This window comes from Delphinapterus leucas, chromosome 4, assembly GCF_059928025.1.
Source record: "Delphinapterus leucas isolate spDelLeu-1000000601 "Yukka" chromosome 4, BTC_Dleu_Yukka2, whole genome shotgun sequence".
In the NCBI taxonomy this organism is placed as follows: domain Eukaryota; kingdom Metazoa; phylum Chordata; class Mammalia; order Artiodactyla; family Monodontidae; genus Delphinapterus; species Delphinapterus leucas.
Genome location: NC_143132.1, coordinates 140566645 through 140585203, shown reverse-complemented (window position 1 = coordinate 140585203; position 18559 = coordinate 140566645). Strand labels below are relative to the sequence as shown.

The window sequence follows — 18559 nt, the reverse complement described above, 5'->3', positions numbered from 1 at the left end:
GAGGAAAGCAAATGTGCCAGTAGCAAGCAAGGTAGGGCCCTAACACAAACGAGTAAGAGGAACAAAGTCACACTAAGCTTTTGGTGACTGGCAACGGCTTCACCATGATTCCCTTCCCAGAGAGAACCGTGCTTTAGAAGCAGTTGCTTAACCAGGGTTGTATGCCCTAAACTGTGAGACCTCAAGGATTCACTGATATTTCAGTTTTGCACCTGGCTGGTACAGTGTCTGATCACATAGATGATTTCCCAGGGTCTCACTGTGTCCTGTGAGACAAGCCCAGTGCCCTCTGGAGTGAACTTGGACCTCAGGTTTGGGATAGTCTGATTAAAACCTTAAATTCAAAGTTATGAATTGGGAGTTTTTCTAATACTTCCTGACATGCCTCCCTGCAACCCCAAATTTGTCTGAGACTATCTTACTCATCTTGATAATCCTCTTCTCCTTTTTTTATGCTGTGCAGGAAGCTGTCCTTGAGAGAAGAAATTAAATCATACTAAAGTGTTAGTGGCTACCAGGAGCTTGGTTTGTTGCCCATCCCAGGGAGATATTTGTGGTTTCAAAGGCAATGCTGAGGTAGGGTGTTCTCAAAGGAATGACTCTCTAGTGCTAGAATTTACCTAAAAGGATAGCAAGAATGGGAAGATTTTTGAGGAAGGGTTTTTTTTCTTGGAGGTCCCCAAATGCTCAGTCCTTTGTAGGGAGGAAGACGAGTGAGTGACTGGTAAGCCTTTGGGTTATTTCCAGTTCTGTTCTGGCAGTGATAGGACTTATCTCACTAGGTTACCTGTTCCCCAGTACTTAGGGGCCTCCCTGTCTGCTTCTGCTTTGCCCCAGCGGATGCCAGGCGGTTTGCTTTTTAGCAGTTAAATATGCAGCCTCTGTGCATATCAGCTATTATATCTGCAGAACTGCAGAGTATTTTACAAGTAATCAGTTCATGCAGATTGCACATAAATCATGTCTGCTCTGGCCCTTTGGACACTAATGTTCTCTTATTAAGGCATAAGTAAGCCTCCCTGTTCTCATCCATCCTTGCAGACTTTTTTAAATTACTGCAAATATAGCCTGGTTGTCGCTTCGTCAGCCTGTTCCCTCCCTCCCCGGCCTCGTTGCTTTTGTACGGTTCATCTAGTTTTTTTGGAGCTGGCCAAGTTGCCGTAGGAAGCTGGGTACCTTGTGAATGGATTGAGCCAACGGAAATTCTTATCTCAAAAAGGAAGTGGCCACCACGTTTCTGTTTGTGATATTCTTGACCAGTTAATATATTTGTGAAATATGTTCTGATGGCAGCACCGGTGCCCCAGAGAGGAGGGAACTTAGCCAGGCTCAGTCACAAAAGGGAAAATATCTCCCTCTGAAGGCTGGGGAGTGGATAAAAAGTCGTTTCATGAATGTCATTCTGCCTAAATAAACAGAGAACTTTCATTGTTTTTAATCCCCTGGAAGCTCAGCCCACCCTCGTATGCACATCGTATTAACATTTCTCCGTTTTCTTTCCAAGCCGCAGCCACGGATCTTTGCTCCGATGCACGTGGATTCTGCTTCCAATTTCTGCGGCCCTGCTCTTAGTGTTCAGCCAGTTTTCATTTTGGTCTCAAATGACTCTGAGTCTGGAAGAACCGCTCTGTTCCTGTGGTTTGGTCTAAAATGGAATAAACAGGGACTTTTTAGACGAGGCCTGTAAAAGTACCACCATCTACTTCGAGAGGTGTTTTTTGAATGTAAAATCCTGTCTAACTAATTACTGTTGAGGGTAGAAAGGACTTTGGAAATTGTAACAACTTATCCCCTCTTAGAAACCACGGCGGAGCGACATCTCTCTTATTTTTTTTTTCAGATGGGCTGACACCATGATGCACTTGTATTGCTTTTCAGATCCCATTTTTTAATCATGTATACAGAGTATAGTGGAACTGAGACACTCTGAGGTGTTATTTTCCTCAGATGGGGAGAAAAATGATATAAAACAGTATTTTTTTTTAACATCCTTTTTGGAGTATAATTGCTTTACAATGGTGTGTTAGTTTCTGCTTTATAACAAAGTGAATCAGCTATACGTATACATATATCCCCATATCTCCTCCCTCTTGCATCTCCCTCCCTCCCACCCTCCCTATCCCACCCCTCTAGGTGGTCACAAAGCACCGAGCTGATCTCCCTGTGCTATGCGGCTGCTTCCCACTAGCTATCTATTTCACATTTGGTAGTGTATATATGTCCATACCACTCTCTCACTTTGTCCCAGCTTACCTTTCCCCCTCCACGTGTCCTTAAGTCCATTCTCTACGTCTGCGTCTTTATTCCTGTCCTACCCCCAGGTTCTTCAGAACCTTTTTTTTAGATTCCATATATATGTGTTAGCGTACGGTATTTATTTTTCTCTTTCTGACTTACTTCACTCTGTATGATAGTCTCTAGGTCCATCCACCTCACTACAAATAACTCAATTTTGTTTCTTTGTATGGCTGAGTAGTATTCCATTGTATATTTGTGCCACATCTTCTTTCTCCATTCATCTGTCAGTGGACACTTAGGTTGCTTCCATGTCCTGGTTATTGTAAATAGAGCTGCAGTGAACATTGTGGTACATGACTCTTTTTGAATTATGGTTTTCTCAGGGTGGTTTTCCCAGTAGTGGGATTGCTGGGTCACATGGTAGTTCTATTTTTAGTTTTTTAAGGAACCTCCATGCTGTTCTCCATCAATTTACATTCCCACTAACAGTGCAAGAGGGTTCCCTTTTCTCCACACCCTCTCCAGCATTTATTGTTTCTAGATTTTTTGATGATGGCCATTCTGACTGGTGTGAGATGATATCTCATTGTAGTTTTGATTTGCATTTCTCTAATGGTTAATGATGTTGAGCATTCTTTTGTGTGTTTGTTGGCCATCTGTATATCTTCTTTGGAGAAATGTCTGTTTAGGTCTTCTGCCCATTTTTGGATTAGGTTGTTTGTTTTTTTTGATATTGAGCTGCATGAGCTACTTGTATATTTTGGAGATTGATCCTTTGTCAGTTGCTTCGTTTGCAAATATTTTCTCCCATTCTGAGGGTTGTCTTTTCGTTCTGTAAAACAGTATGTTTTTGGTGTCATTTCAGAATCACAGGCTGGCTGGTAATGGTATCTTATGAGCGAGAGAAAGCAGCCTGAGCGTAGAGCCTCCAGTGTTCAGGTCATGGGTTGAACTGTGCTCTAGATTTCAGCCAGGCTCAAGTCCTTTACGTGTTCTTCAGGGAAATAATGGGGTCATTTATACTACGATGTGTAAAAACAACACCTCAGGAAGAAGAAAATCATCCCCCCGTTTTTCTCCTTTTGCTGGCAGCTGCTGAAATGGGTTGCGGATTGAACAAGTTAGAGAAACCTGATGACAAACGGCCTGGAAATATCTATTCGACGTTGAAGAGGCCCCAGGTGGAAACCAAGATAGACGTGTCCTATGAGTACCGCTTCCTGGAGTTCACCACCCTGAGCGCCGGTGAGGACGGGGTTCAGCCCAACCCAGGGGCGGGGGGCTTGACAGGGCTTCGGCCCAATCAGCGCTGGAGGGGCTGCCCAGGACACGCTGGGGGGTGGGGGGCCGGGGGCCGGGGGTGGCGTTGGGAGGTGAACTGCAAAGGGTGGGCCTGTTGAGAAGGGCCTGCGCTCAGAAATCCAGATTTTTGGGTGAAATCTTTCATTGTTTTGAAAGCTAGCAACTAATTTAAATTGTAACAAATTAAAACCAGGTGTGAGCCAAAGAGTACACGTGGGTGGGTTGCATTTGGCCCTGGGCCCGCTTGTTTACAGACTGTTTCACGACAAGACGCGCGGAAGAGGACAGTCGCCATCTGTCCGCGTGGTCGTCTGCCCATCCACCCAGGTCTCCCTGCCCCTTGTCCGCTGGCGTCTTTCGAGACTGCTCGTCCAGCGGGCTTGGCCCTGCTTCGCCCCGGTGTCCCAGTGGCCCCCGGGTGACTGGCTAGTGAGGGTCAGTGTTTTCATCCCGAGCATTTGCTGAGCACCGACTGTATACAGAGAGTTGAGGTGGTGCTGTGGGAAAAGCACGCGGCCCGTCCTGGTTTCCAAGACTCGTACACATGGAAAAACTCAGCAGGCTATAACTGTAAGTCGGAAACATGTAAACTATGTTTTCGGAAGAGGAAGAGAACATTCTTCCTTGTGGGAGACCCCTGGAAGCCATGAGCCCAACCCAGGAGCTTCCTAACACAGACATCTTAAGACTAACTTTCTCCCTGGGCGTCTGTGAATATGTTAATCTTCTAGTAAGAGAAGAGAATTCATGGGAAAAGTCCTCCGAGTCGTGGGTTTGAGCCCTGGCTCTGCTGTGGAGCAGCCGGGCCTGCAGTGTCCTCATCTGTGAAGTGGGCACACACAGACCAGCTCGCAGGGCAGCACTGAGAATCAGGAGAGGCGACACGTGTTCTGAAGCTCTTAGCACGTCCAGCTTCAGTTGGGTTGCTGGCATCACTACCCCAGCTCCCTCCTCCACCGCTTCTGCCCGACCACCTTCGTGCTGAAGCTCCAGGTGCTTTCTGAGCCCCGAGAGGGATGGGCAGCTGGGCGTCTCTGCAGGGGTGGGCCTGGGCACCCCTCACGCCCCCCAAACTGAACCCGGCCTCTTCCTCAGCAGGCTGCTTCCTGCTGGCGCCGTTGATGAATATAATGTCACCATTGTCCTAAACAGCCAGACTTGACACCTTAGTCATTGTGACCATGCCTCCCCCTCACCCACAATTTCCATTCTGTCACCCAGGCCTCTTAAAACTACTTCCAGAAATGCTAATGAGGTAGCTGATGTAACGTGGACAAATCTGAACCTAGAAGCATTTGGAGTATTTCGTCATCCAGTATTTGCTCAATGAGTATTTGAGTGCTTTCAGTGTGCTGGGCCTTGTAGGATGGTCAAGGAGAAAACCAGAGCATGTGTAGGAGAAAAGATCCAAAGGAAGTATATAACGAGATGGTCAATATTGATTGTTAGGGTGCTGAGATGGTGGGGGAATTCTTTTTCATATTTTTGTGCATTGTGGTTACATTTCTTTCATTACTAAGAGGAGTGATTTGTGCCTTTTGCTTTTCTTAGTAATAATTTCCAGGAATATGTCCCGCCTCCTGCCCCCCACTGATTCATCGCTCATTCCCTGAGCTATTTCCCTGACCTCCTTGTTTGTTTCTCTGCTTACTTGTGCTCCAGTCACAGCACCTACATGGCTTGTTTGGATTGAATTACCTTTTGTTTTCCGATTATAAAGTGGATATATGTTCATCATAAAAAGTTAGGAGGGACTTCCCTGGTGGTCCAGGGGTTAGGACTTCACCCTCCAATGCCAGGGGTGAGGGTTCCATCCCTGGTCAGGGAGCTAAGATCCCACATGCCTCGCAGCCAAAAAACCAAAACATAAAAAAAAAAAAAAAAAAAAAAAGCAATATTGTTACAAATTCAATAAAGACTTAAAAAAAAAGTTAGGAAAACACTGGAAAAATTCTAGCTGGTCTCCCTGCTTCTCTCCCCTTGTTCCCACCACCCCCAGGTCACATCACTCCTCTGCTCAAAACCCTGCCATGGCTCCCCGACCCTGAGACACCGGCTTCCCTCTGCCTCAGTCTCCCACTGTCCTGCGTGTTCTGCCACTGCAGCCTTGCTGTTTCTCAAATCTCCCAGGCTTCCTCAGGGCCTTTGCACTGCCTGTTCCCTCTGCCTGGAAGTTTTCTCAGATATACCCTGGGTTCAAACCCTTAACCCCCTTCTCTGGGGACCCTCTCTGACTGCCTATTTAAAATTTCACCTCCCCTGACACCCCATCCCTTTCCCCTCTTGATTTTCCTCATAGCGTATCCTGCCATCAACATGCTTTATATTTCGCTTGTTGTTATTCATTTCCTTGTTTGTTGTTTGCCTTCCTTCAGAAGGTGGAATCCCTTCTAATGAGAGCAGGATTGTGTCTATTTTATCCTTTGCTGTGTTGTCGGTGCTTTAAAAAAAAGAAAAAAAAAGAACAGTGCCTGGCACATAATAGATAATCAATAATGTTTGTTGAATGAATCCTCAGTGTATATTTTTGTATCCTGCTTTTTTGCATCTTAACATTGTACCGTGAGGCACACACCTCGTGGTTCCATATGTTCTGAAAATATGATTTAATGGCCGCTATATGCTTGAGTCACTCAGGGTGCCGTAATTTATTTAGGGTCCCCTTTTATTGTTTTGTTTTGTTCTGTTTTGTTTTGCTTTTGCGGTACGCAGGCCCCTCACTGTTGTGGCCTCTCCCGTTGCGGAGCACAGGCTCCGGATGCGCAGGCTCAGTGGCCATGGCTCAAGGGCCCAGCCGCTCCGCGGCATGAACCCGTGTCCCCTGCATCGGCAGGCGGACTCTCGACCACTGCGCCACCAGGGAAGCCCTTTCTGACACTTTTATTCCATCATATATTAAACTCATTTGTGTTTCCTTGAGGGCGGAGACCAAGCCTTTCCCATCTTTCTGTTCATCCTTCTTGTTTATGCTTTCTGGCCGAGAACAGCGTGTCCTAAATAGTTGGGTTCTAGTACACCTTCAAAGTCACTGTTACACCTGCTGATGCGGTTCCCTGGCAGCCTGTCAAGTTTCTTTTCCAGAAGTTCTAATGGGATCATTCATTATTGCTCTAGAGTGGAGCCAACATTTGTTAAGAGCCTACTGTGTGCCAGGTCCTGTGATGGGGCATTAGATCCCTGATCTCATTTTTTTAAACTTTTCAACTTTGCCAAAGTATTATTTAAGCGTACCACACTGCACATCTTTAAAATGTTCAAACCCATGAAGCCGTCACCTCATCAAGATGTAGAACGTTTCCATTGCCCCCAAGGTGTCCTCATGCTCCTTTGGAGTCTCTCCTTTTTTCCAACCCTCTATCCCCAGACAGCCAGTGATCTGCCTTCTATCACTGATTTTATTTTCTAGAATTTTCTATAAATGGAATCATGGTGTGTAGTCATTTGGTCTGGCTTCTTCCACTCAGCTTACTTATTTTGAGATTCATTTATGTTGTTTTGTGTGTCAGTGGCTCATTCCTATTTCGTCGCTGAGTAATATTCTATTGTATGGATTTACCACAGTGTGTTTTTCCATTCACCTGCTGATGGACTTTTGGGTCATTTCCAGTTTTGGGCTATTACAAATTAAGTTGCTATGACCATTCGTCTTTTTGTGGTTTCTTATGTCATCTTATTGCCACAGTAACCCAGTGAGGTGTATGGGGACGCTCATTCCTTTTTTGCAGAAGAGGAAATGGACCCTCAGAGAGGTTAAGTAACCTTTCTAAAGATGCAGTGCTAGGAAGTGATTAGGGTGGAATATGCATATGGATCTCTTGGACATCTGAGCTCTTGTGCCTTGTAAACTGCAAGGTGCCAGAGAAATAGGCATTGACACCAGTCGGAACATTCTTGCTAGAAAACTTGTGTTATAGTGTAGAGACGCATAGGAGTACTCTTCTACAGGGTTTTGGCCATAGGGGATTTTTGAGGAGCACTTGACATGCTTATTTTTCATAGAGAAGGTGGTCATCTGACACTTTAATGAATTTCAAGTTGGGGAAAGGGTGTTGTCCACTTCCACCTGCTGGCCTAGGCAGGAAGGGGACCACGTGCACTTTAAAACAATCAAGGTCAGAGCCAACATTGTTCTATCTGTCCCTTGCTTAGAGCTCAGTGCTTTTGTGGATGATACTGGGACATGCAGCCTCGCTTGTAGGGCTGGCGGAGGCGAAAAGCAGCGGGAGACTCACAAGTGAAGTATGTAAGCTGCCAAAAATCTCAATTCTGGGTGATTCGATTGGATCTTAAATTTTCAATTAACTCTGGTCGCCGAGGGATGAACCTGCCCTTTGATGGGTTTCATCGCAGACGGAGGTCCATAAAGCATCACAATTTCTGCAAAACGATGCTTCATTATCCCTTTTCTGTGTGTGTTTTGCCAGCTTCTCTGTGCCAGGCCACTCAGAAGCTACCTATGTCAGCTCTGTGAGAATCCACTGTGCTTATAACATGCTTGGTGCCGGGACAGTTGGCAGTCAGAGACCTGTAGGATGAAGTTAGTGCCCAGGGCGTGATCCTTGCTTAAACTGTCTAGTCCTGCACTGTCTAGTACAGAAGCCACCAGCCACATGGTTACTGAAATATAATAATTGATTACCACTGAATAAAATTAAAAATTCATTTCCTCTGTCACCCTGGCCACACTTCAAGTGCTCAGCATGCACATGTGGCTGGTGGCTACCATACTGGACATCGCAGATGGAGGACACGCCCACCATTGCAGAAGGGTCTGTTGGGCAGTGCTGTTCTAGTTGGTTTTCAAGGGAGGATAACTCTGTGGCAGGTCTGACTCTGTATCCCTAATGCACATTAATGTACCATGTTATTATGAAAGTTTGCCCTTGGGTTCCTCACGGACTGTAGGATGACAACTCATTGATTTCACAGATTTTTATTGAATGTTGACCGGAGGCAGATGTTGTGTCCTGAACACATAAGAGTGAACCAGACAGGTACTCCCTTGTCTTAGTCAGCTGGGCTGCTGTAACAAAATGCTCCAGACTGGTGGGCTTACACCACAGTTTTTTATTTTCTCATGGATCTGGAGGCTGAAAGTCCAAGATCAGGGGGCCAGCAGGGTTGGGTTCTGGTGAGAGCTCTCTTCCTGGCTTGCAGACGGCTGCCTTCTTGCTGTGTCTTCACGTCTGAGAGAGACAGAGAGAGTCCCTTCTCATGTCTCTTCTTATAAGGACATTAGTCTTATTGGAGTAGAGCTGCACCCTTATGACCTCATTTAAACTTAGTTGCTTCCTTACTCTAAATACAGTCACATTGGGGGTTGGGGCTTCAGCAGTTGAATATTGAAGGAACAATTCAGTCCATAGCACTGGTCTAGCCCACTGGTCTACGTGGCTTCAGCATCTTACAGATGAAGAACCAAGTGACTGTAGTACTTGAGGCTAGAGTGCTGGTGATAGAGGGGATGTGGTGGAAGGTTCCCTTGTTGGAAGATATGTATGTCAAGGAAGGTTTGAGATCCGCAGGTGGATTTGGAGTTAGCCAGGCAGGAGAATGAGGCTGGGAGCAGGTGATCTTTTCAGGCAAAGGGGACAACCTATGGGAGGGGACAGAACGTGGAGACAGCATTGCATGTACGGGAAGCTGTAGGTGGTTCAGGTCGGTTGGAGTGTGGCTTTTCAGGGGCCAGATGACTAAAGGTCTTAGGTCTTGGACTGAGGAGACTAGGCTCTCTCAAGAGCCCTGAAGGATTTTAAGGTGGGGCGAGGGTAGGTGACGTGATCAAATTTATGTTCTGGAAAGCTCGCTCTGGGTTTAGAAAAAGAATGGCAGGGATAAAACTGGGGGAGAGGAGAGCATTTGGAAACCATTGCAATCATCAGGCAAGGGGTGAAGGTGGCCTCAGCTGAAGGGGTGGCAGTAGGGATGAGGGAAGTGAGCAGGGGGTGGTCAAGAGAGATCAGGAGGTGATCCCAGAGACTGACTGGCAGGTGAGGGAGTGGGGAGTAGAGGAGGAGGTAGCTCACTGGGCACCTGGATGGCTGGCATGGGGGCCACACGGCTGGGTGCTCTGATTCTGCTTTAAAGCAGTTTCTTTTTTTATATATATATAAATGTATTTATTTATTTAGGCTGTGTTGGGTCTTCATTGCTACGCACGGGCTTTCTCTAGTTGTGGCGAGCTGGGGCTACTCTTCGTTGCGGTGCGTGGGCTTCTCATCGCGGTGGCTTCTCTTGCTGCGGAGCACGGGCTCTAGGTGCGTGGGCTTCAGTAGTTGTGGCGCGCGAGCTCAGTAGTTGTGGCTCGTGGGCTCTAGAGCGCAGGCTCAGTAGTTGTGGCACACGGGCTTAGTCGCTCCGCGGAATGTGGGATCTTCCTGGGCCAGGGCTCAAACCCGTGTCCCCTGCATTGGCAGGCGGATTCTTAACCACTGCACCACCAGGGAAGTCCAAAAAGCATTTTCAAATAATGATCTCACTCGATCATCCAGGTGGCCCTGAGAGCCAAAGCAAAAGCAATTTTTTTCTCTTTCCTTTTTTCAGATGAGGAAATTTCCTTGATATGTAGTAGGTAGTAAGTGGGACCAGAATCCAGTGCTTGTGCTGCCTTCACACAGCATTTTTCTCCTGCACGTGAAGGAGAGCTCAGGCCTCCCGAATGGCATAGCAGTATAAAAAATAACTTTATTGGGGTATAACTTATGAACCATAAAATACACCCATATGAAGTGTATGGCTTGATGAGTTTTGGTAAATGTAAACACCCGTGTAATTACCACCACACTCAAGATGTGGAACTTTTCCATCACCCTAGAAGATTCCCTGCCCCCAACGCCCGCCCCAGACAACTGCTGATTTGCCTTCTGTCACTCTAGGTTCATCCTGCTTCTTCTCGAGTAACATAGCAATGCAGTCATACAGGGTATATACTTTTGTGTCTGACTTCTTTTTTTTTGCGGTACGCGGGCCTCTGACTGCTGTGGCCTCTTCCGTTGCGGAGCACAGGCTCCGGATGCGCAGGCTCAGCGGCTATGGCTCACGGGCCCAGCCGCTCCACGGCATGTGGGATCTTCCCAGACCGGGGCATGAACTCGTGTCCCCTGCATCAGCAGGCAGACTCTCAACCACTGCGCCACCAGGGAAGCCCTGTGTCTGACTTCTTTAACTCAGCATAATGCTTTTGGGATTCATCCATGCCGTTGTATATATCAAGAGCTCATTCCTTTGTGTTTCTGAGTAATATTCCACTGTCTGGATGTGCCACAATTTTTCAATCATTTTCCTGTTGAACACTTGGGCTGTTTCCAGTTTGCGGCTATTATCAGAAAAGCTGCTATGAACATTTGTAAACAAGTCTTGTGCGGACATATGTTTTCATTTCTATTGGGTAAATACGTAGGAGTGGAATTTCTGGGTTGTTGGGTAAATGTATGTTTACCATTATAAGAAACTGTCCAGCTGTTTTCCAAAGTGGTTGTGCCATTTTACATTTCCAGCGGCAGCAGGTGAGGGTTGGGAGCTTCATTTTTTTACATGTGATCATTACAGCTGCTATCTATTAAGCACCTAGTGTTGTGTTAATCAATTTTAAACAAACTAAGGGCAGTCTGATGAGGTGGGTGGTATGGAAGGATAATGGAGATCTTGAGTTTGGAGAGGTCATACAAGTGACTTGCCCTAGGCCACCAAGCTGCGGGATGTGTGTAGCAAACTCCATCATCTAACTGAACAGTAGAGCGTTCACTTTAGGCTGTCTTGATCCCTGAATCGCCTGCAAGTTGTGGTGGGTTTCAACTAAATTGAAGGGCTTCAACATGAAAAAACTGAAAAGTACCTCATGATCCATCACGTGTCTTCTTCAAGCTCGTCTTCTGTGTCTCCTCTTAAATCTTGCTTGTGAAACATTCCCATGACACACATTAAAATATCTAGCATCAGTTCACACTGCCACATTTTTAAAATTCCCGTCTATGTGGTTTTCCTGTCTAAGAGGTCTTTGAGAGCTGACCTTTGGGATTTTTTTCTTCGCCATTATGCTGACCAGGCTCATACTTGGATTTTGGCTGCGAGCATTTTAGCCTTAAGCCCTGTATATAAATTTTGGGTGGTTATGAGAATAATACAGGGTGACATTAATTATTCAAAACATGTGTATTGTGCAATGAATCATTTAAAGGTCCAGGTTTTACTTCACTTCCAGTCTGGGTAACCTTATCCCTAAACACGACTGCAGAAGCAGCTAATAATCTTTGTTTCTTTAAGTTGTCCTTTTAATCTCTCTTCCCAACTGGGAAAAAGACTCCTCTAAAAAGATGGATCACAATTTAAGGTCTAAAAACCAACAGGTTAAAGTGTTTTGGGGCTAAGAGCTTGGGTGCCTAATGGCTCATTATAAATCCTGGTACTGTTAGCCTGTCTGATTTCATGGGTCGTCAAGGGAGGTGATAAGCAAATTCTGAAATACCATCCAAAATAATGTTAACCTCCAGAGAAAGACTGTAGGCCTTTAGAACTAATCCTTTCCTTAAAGCGGTGGTTCTCCAACTTGATGGTGGGTCACAAGCACCTGAAGAGCTCTTTGAAACCCAGAATCCTAAGCTCCAGAATTTCTGATTCATTAGGTCTGGGGCAAGGCCTGGGAATGCATTTGTAGCAAGTTCCCAGGTGATGCTGATACTGCTGGTCTGGGGACCGCACTGAGAACCTTCCAGAACCAGATGGACTGCAGATTTCTTTGATCTGAGTGGAGACGGCAGAGAGAAATGGTACTGGTGTGATTTTTAAGTATAAAATAAATTCAATAAATACACATGTACATAATGACCACTCATATTTTATTTACTTGAAGTAGCTTGCAGTATGTTTAGAAGGACAGCCCATACTCCTAAAACAAAAATACTACCAGTTGGACACAATGATTCTCAAACTTTTTGCTTAAAAGATTCCCATGGCCAGGCTGCACCCCAGACCAGTGAAGTCCATCTTGGGAAAGTGAGCCAGACCTCAGGGTTTTTTGAAACTTATAGGTGATGCCCTGTGCAGCTGTGGTGCACCCGTGGGCATTTGTGAAGGGCCAGGTGGTCAGTACAAGCCTGGGTACCCCAGCTGGTTACCCTCAGGTGGGTCACATGTACTGAGACTTTGTTTGCCTTCAGCCCTTGGAGCTGTTTGAATCTCCTGCAGGTCACTTCCAGTTCCCTGAAGCCTGGTTTCTTTCTCCAGAGCACTGAGAAGCATGTGACATGGTGTAGTTGGGAAGCCCAGGTACAAACAGTTGTTCTCAAACTGTAGCAACACCAGAATCACCTGGTGGGCTCGTTACACCGGATTGCTGAGCCCCTACCTGTGGAATTTGTCGTTTGGATGTCTAGGGTGGGGCTCAAGATTTTGCACTTCTAGCAGGTTCCCAGGTGATGCTGCTGTTTGCTGTTGCTCCTACAGGGGACCACACTGAAAACCAATGGGCTAGACCGTGGGCAGTAGATTCCCACCCGCAGCCACAGTCATTCTCCTGAGCTGAGTACTCCACATCTCCGCTGTAACTGCATCCCAGCTGTCCCCTGTGGATACCCTGCCTCCCCAGGGTGCCCTAAAACCTTAAATGGTTGTCCGTCAGAAAAGCCAGTCTTTCTAAACTGGCTCCTTCTTCCCCGAGCAGTCACCCTGGGAACCGACCCGCTGGTCCTGATGTGGGACCACACGGCCCTCCCTCTTGCCCTGTGTGAACCGTGTCCTATGTGGAGCGCTGCCCTCCCCCCCTAGAGCCCCGAGGCTAACTGGGGTCCTCTCTCTTCTTCAAGGTCCTAGAAAAGCTTCACCTCCTCCAGGCTCTCTTCCCCGAGAGCGCAGCCCTTGCGGGTTACCAGCCACTGTGGAGGGGGGCAGGAGGTGGATAGGTTTGGGGGTGAGAGGCTGTGTAGTTGGAAATGAGTGTTTGCAGGGAGGATGCTGGGCTCAGCTGAAGGAAGAGGAGTGAGAGGTGGGTTTAGGGAACAGTTTTGTGCTGGCTAACAGGTGTGCTCCCAGTGGTCTGGGGTCTGCGGACAGCCCCTTCTTGGCCCAGGGACCTTGACTACTGGGTGTCTGTATCCTTCCCTCTCGTCCAAGGGGGAGGGGGAGGTGTAGCCCACCTGGGGGACAGTCGGTATACTGTGGTTTGACCAGCCCATGCTGGGCATATTAGGGGCCTGTTACACCTCTAACATCTGGATAGGCCTTTGTTTTCATTTACACGGCTCATCACGTCTAGCTGGAAACACTGCACCTTAGAAGCACGTCTGTAGGCTGCTCTTGGGCCCCAGTGGCCGCGTGGTACAGCCTCCTCCTTGGCGCTTTTCTGGAAGGCTTTGCCTTGATTAGGTCTCTACCACTTCTATTCCCTGCACCCGTTTTCTACTCCTTTGCTGCCCTTGCCTGTCTGACCAGTTCCCATAGAAATGACCTAGATCCTGGGCATATATCCAGAGAAAACTATAATTCGAAAAGATACTTGCACCCCTGTGTTCATTGCAGCACTATTCACGATAGCCAAGACATGGAAACAACCTAAATGTCCATTGACAGAGGAATGGATAAAGAAGATGTGGTACATATATACAATGGAATACTACTCAGCCATAAAAAAGAACGAAATAATGCCATTTGCAGCAAAATGGATGGACCTAGAGATTATCATACTAAGTGAAGTAAGTCAGAGAAAGACAAATACCATATGATATCACTTGTATGTGGAATCTTAAAAAAAGACACAAATGAACTTATTTACAAAACAGAAAGAGACTCACAGATGTAGAAAACAAACTTATGGTTACCAAAGGGGGAAGAGCGTGGGGGAGGGATAAATTGGTAATTTGGGATTAACATATACACACTATTATATATAAAATGAATAACCAGTAAGGACATACTTGTATAGCACAGGGAACTATACTCAATATTTTGTAATAACCAATAAGGGAAAAGAATCTGAAAAAGAATATATGTACATATATATAACTGAATCACTGTGCTGTATACCTGAAACTAACATGACATTGTAAATCAACTATACCTCAATAAAAAAAAAAAAAAGAAATGACTTAGAGTTGACAACCTAGAACGAGTGTTGATGGGCTGAGCTTGAGACTGTGAGGGCTCAGGGCCAGGGCGTTGGGGAGGAGTGACACCTGGCTGCAGGTGCCTGCAGGTGTGCGTCCCCCTTTTCGGGGAGAAGCCCTTGGTAGGAAGCTCTGGAAAGGAAGGAAGTGGATTGGGGGATGGGTAGTTATTTGCATTACAGGAGGAGTCTTGGTTTAAAGTGGGTTTCACCATGGGGTTCCTTTAGTGGAGCCTCGAGTGCCCTGAAGTGTTTGTTTTGCCATCCAGAATGAGGTATTTATTACCGCAGTAAATATGGTAACTGCAGCTTTAGAACATAACAAGTTCATCTATAACATTTGCAGCTCTTCAGCAGAATCGAACATAAAGTCATTGATGCTGATGGCACATTTTTGCAGGGAAAACAAACAAACAAACCTTGAAGCAAAATGTCAGAAGCCAGGAAGGAGGGGAGGTGGATGGATAGAAGGAAGGCCCAAGGCAGCCCTGATGGTACAGCATGAAGCAGGGAGGGGTCCCCCGTCTGAGTTGGGGGGATGATTTTTTACACCCAAACATTAAGCTCATCCCTGAGGGAGGGTCCTCCTGCTGCAGCCCCTAATCTTAGCGGCAGAAAGGCTTTCTGCTTCTGTGCCCTCTCTCGGTTTGCTGAGGATGCCTGCTGTTGATGAGGTGTGCCAGGCACCTCATATGATGACGGTGATGATATTATTATTATTGGTAACAGTAACGACAGTAACGACAGCTAATGAGCCACGCACCATGCTTGGTGTAAGTTAATCCTCAGGGGATCCTGATTTTCGAGATGAGGAAATGAGGCCCAGAGAGGTTACCCAACATGCCCACAGTCACACAGCAAGTATGTGATGGGGCTAGAATTGGAACTCAGACTTTCCTTCTTCAAATCCTTTGCTCTTAAGCGGTGTTGGCTGTACCACAGGCCTCTCAGGTACAGCTTTGAGGCTCCCATAGGCTCTGATCTGTCATTCAAAGACCCCAGCTGTGATGGCCCTTCCTTTGACTGTAGTCTCTGATCTGTCATTCAAAGACCCCAGCTGCGATGGCCCTTCCTTTGACTGAGCCCTGCTCCAGGGAGAACTTACGCATATGGTTTGGTGACTCATAGCTGGTGGGGATGAAAATAGCAACTGAGGGTGATGCTGTATTAGTTGCTGTACAGACAGGTTAGTCGACCTCGGCTCAAGTAACGCAGCTCTGGAGGTGACTTTCAGTCCTGTGTATAGACGGGGAGGCTCAGTCACAGGGCGGTCCTGTGCCAGAATGTTGGTCTCCCTGCTGCCCGGGACCCTCAGGATCTGGGGGTCAGAAACCACGTGAAGATCACGCTGCCCGTAACCTATTAGAATCACCACTGTTCTTATTTGCCACGATCGCGAACGCGGGGTAATAACCCACTGGAGTGGAGTGTTGCCTTCCATTTGTTGCTGGTTTTAAAATCGGGCTGTTTGACCTCTGGCTTAGATTTGGAGGCCAAGTGGCTGTGGATGGCTGCCATGCAGTCCTGGTTTTGTCAGCATGCCGGGCTCAGAGCTTCTCCTGTGCTGAATATAGGCGCCTCCTTTGCTGAAAGTAGTATGGGCCGTAGGTAGGGGAACATTTTTCTTTCCTAGAAAATCGCTGCCTGTGCCTCTAGGCTGCACTGACTTCTGTGAAACCGTCTGTTCCTTCCGATGTAATTTCCAGACTATTAGATTAAACAGTTTCTCCTGCCCCACGTTCAGCTTCTGTTTCCTTTTGCTGTTCATTAATAAATTGTGTGGTAGAGTTTTCATGGACAGGGTGTGTGTATGTTTATTTAATTTCAGTTTGGGCAGTAGCGGTTGTTGGGCCCTGTGAATTTATTTAGTTTCCTACCCATGTTTCATTTTTGTTTTTAGTTTCTGTAATTGCTAAGAGTTGGTTGCTTTTTTTCGTTTGTTTCTGAGACTCATGAAAGGAAGTCAGCTGCATGAGTTAGGGGTTGAGGTTCTGGTTGGGAGGTGCGCTAAAAACAGAACCTTCTGTTTTTAAACAGGAGATACAAGGAGTGGTAAGGAAATCGGTTCCCATTAAACATGTCTTATCGCAGATAAGTACACTTTTATGGAGTCTGCGGGGGTTTTTTAAAGATAAATGAGATAATATGTGTGACATGGCTTTAAGCTTTCCTGAGCATAACTACCAAATTCGTCTTCCGTATTGTTGCTTTTGAGAACGCGGCCAAGTCTGCTATTAGTATTAATGTTATTGTTAAATATTCACTAATGGAGGTAATAAGATTAGATTTAAGAGGAAGGAAGGCATTCTTTGCATTCCTTCCTGAATGTAAAAACTCTTCGTGCTCTTTTCCCAGCGACTCCAAATCCAGACCAAGAAACAACACTCAGTCTTGTGTGAAAATGGGCTCAGGGGTGTGTGTGTATGTGCGCAAGCAGTAAATTTCAGCCACTCAAGCCTTCCTTCAGTAAAATGAAATTCCTTGGTGATGACTGTTATCTGTCAAAGCAAAACCAAGTTCTTTTTCTATAGGGATTCATAAAAGCAGCGCTGTGGTTGTGGTAAGAATTTTTATCTAATTTGGTTTAAACAGAACAGAAAACAAGTTAATGTTCTATGCACCCTACTAATTATGGTTATTAGTGATATTGCTTCAAAGAATTTTTATAAAGGGGTTTTAGCCAATGTTTGGACTAGCTTTCACTGATGCTTCAGAAGAAAGGAGGCCTGTCGAATTTTTTCTATGAAATATTTTCAAATAGTGTAAAAAGGTAGGTGATTCCGCCTTCAGGTTGCTTGTCACTGTCATTAATTCTAGAGAGTCTTTTCCTCAGTTCTGCGTTTCAGACATGCCTTAAGCTGTTCTTTGTTTACGGGTCGGATCTCCTGATAAATAGAAGTGAGCCAAGCAGTTGGTACTTGCTGGAGTCATCAACAGCTGAGATTTTCCCCCATTTTGTTGCCTAAACATGCTTGTCAGGTGCATATATATGATTCATTAGGAGGAGGATACATTCATTTGAACAGCCTTATTGGGCCCTCTTAAAAGAGGAAGGGGATGATTTCAGTTGGGCATCTTGGGTGTAAATTCAGAGTTGCTTGGTGAGCATGAACACAATATGGCACCATATGGGACGTGTGTTACTGTTGGTGCAGGATTGGTAATATATTCCTAAGGGATCTGGCATGCTTGATGGGTGGACTTTCTTTAATGCAGAAAGCAGTCCCTTCTGACAGGGTTGTTCAACAACATCAATTCATTGGATATTTATTGACTACCTACCTGCTCTTTCTCCGGCTCCAGGCTGGGCATGCAACGGTGAACAAGATGGCGAGACCTCTCAACATAGGAACCAGTGTCTAAATCATCCCCATCCAATTCTATGTTATTAATGTCCTCGTCCAGTGTCTGCTTTCCCATATCTGGAAACCAGTCCAGCATGGCCGTAGCCTTAACAGAGTCTGTGTGTTATCTTGGAAAAGCATTTTCCTTGACTCACCATGATTTATCTTTGACCTGGCAGGCCCTGCATGGCTGGAGCTTTGTCTGCTGTTTGGTGGGCGCAGGAAAGCCCTGGACATCTTAGACCGGGTCTGATCCCTGGGCCCACCAACCTGAAGCTTGGAAAACCCCTGGGTTAGTGCCTCAATCAAACCAGCTTCCCAGGGCTGAGGGTCTCGTCTGGGCAGCTTGTGCCTTCAGGCTGAGCTTTGGGAGACTTAACAGGTGCATCCAGGATGCCCTGGGTGCTTGCTCCAGGCTTTCAGTCCGTTATGCTTTCTTGGTAAGAAATGGTATGTTGGTCTAGAGTGAGATGAACCTTGTGAAAGAAGAATTACTGCTGCTTCTTCCAATAGCCTGGGCTGAGATAATGCCGGAAACATGACTAGGCACAGGGAGAAGGGCACCGAGGGTTTTCTGGAT

General features: G+C 46.3%; 1 protein-coding gene across 1 annotated transcript in view; it reads left to right on the top strand.

The window, feature by feature from the left end:
- The window catches only part of RFTN1 (raftlin, lipid raft linker 1), a 210594-nt gene that overhangs the window by 20326 nt on the left and 171709 nt on the right, over positions 1 to 18559 (top strand). The window contains exon 2 of the mRNA XM_022561725.2: positions 3331 to 3483. Within this exon, the coding sequence (XP_022417433.2) occupies positions 3339 to 3483 (145 nt within the window). The 5' untranslated portion in view covers positions 3331 to 3338. The remainder of the gene's footprint in view (positions 1 to 3330; positions 3484 to 18559) is intronic.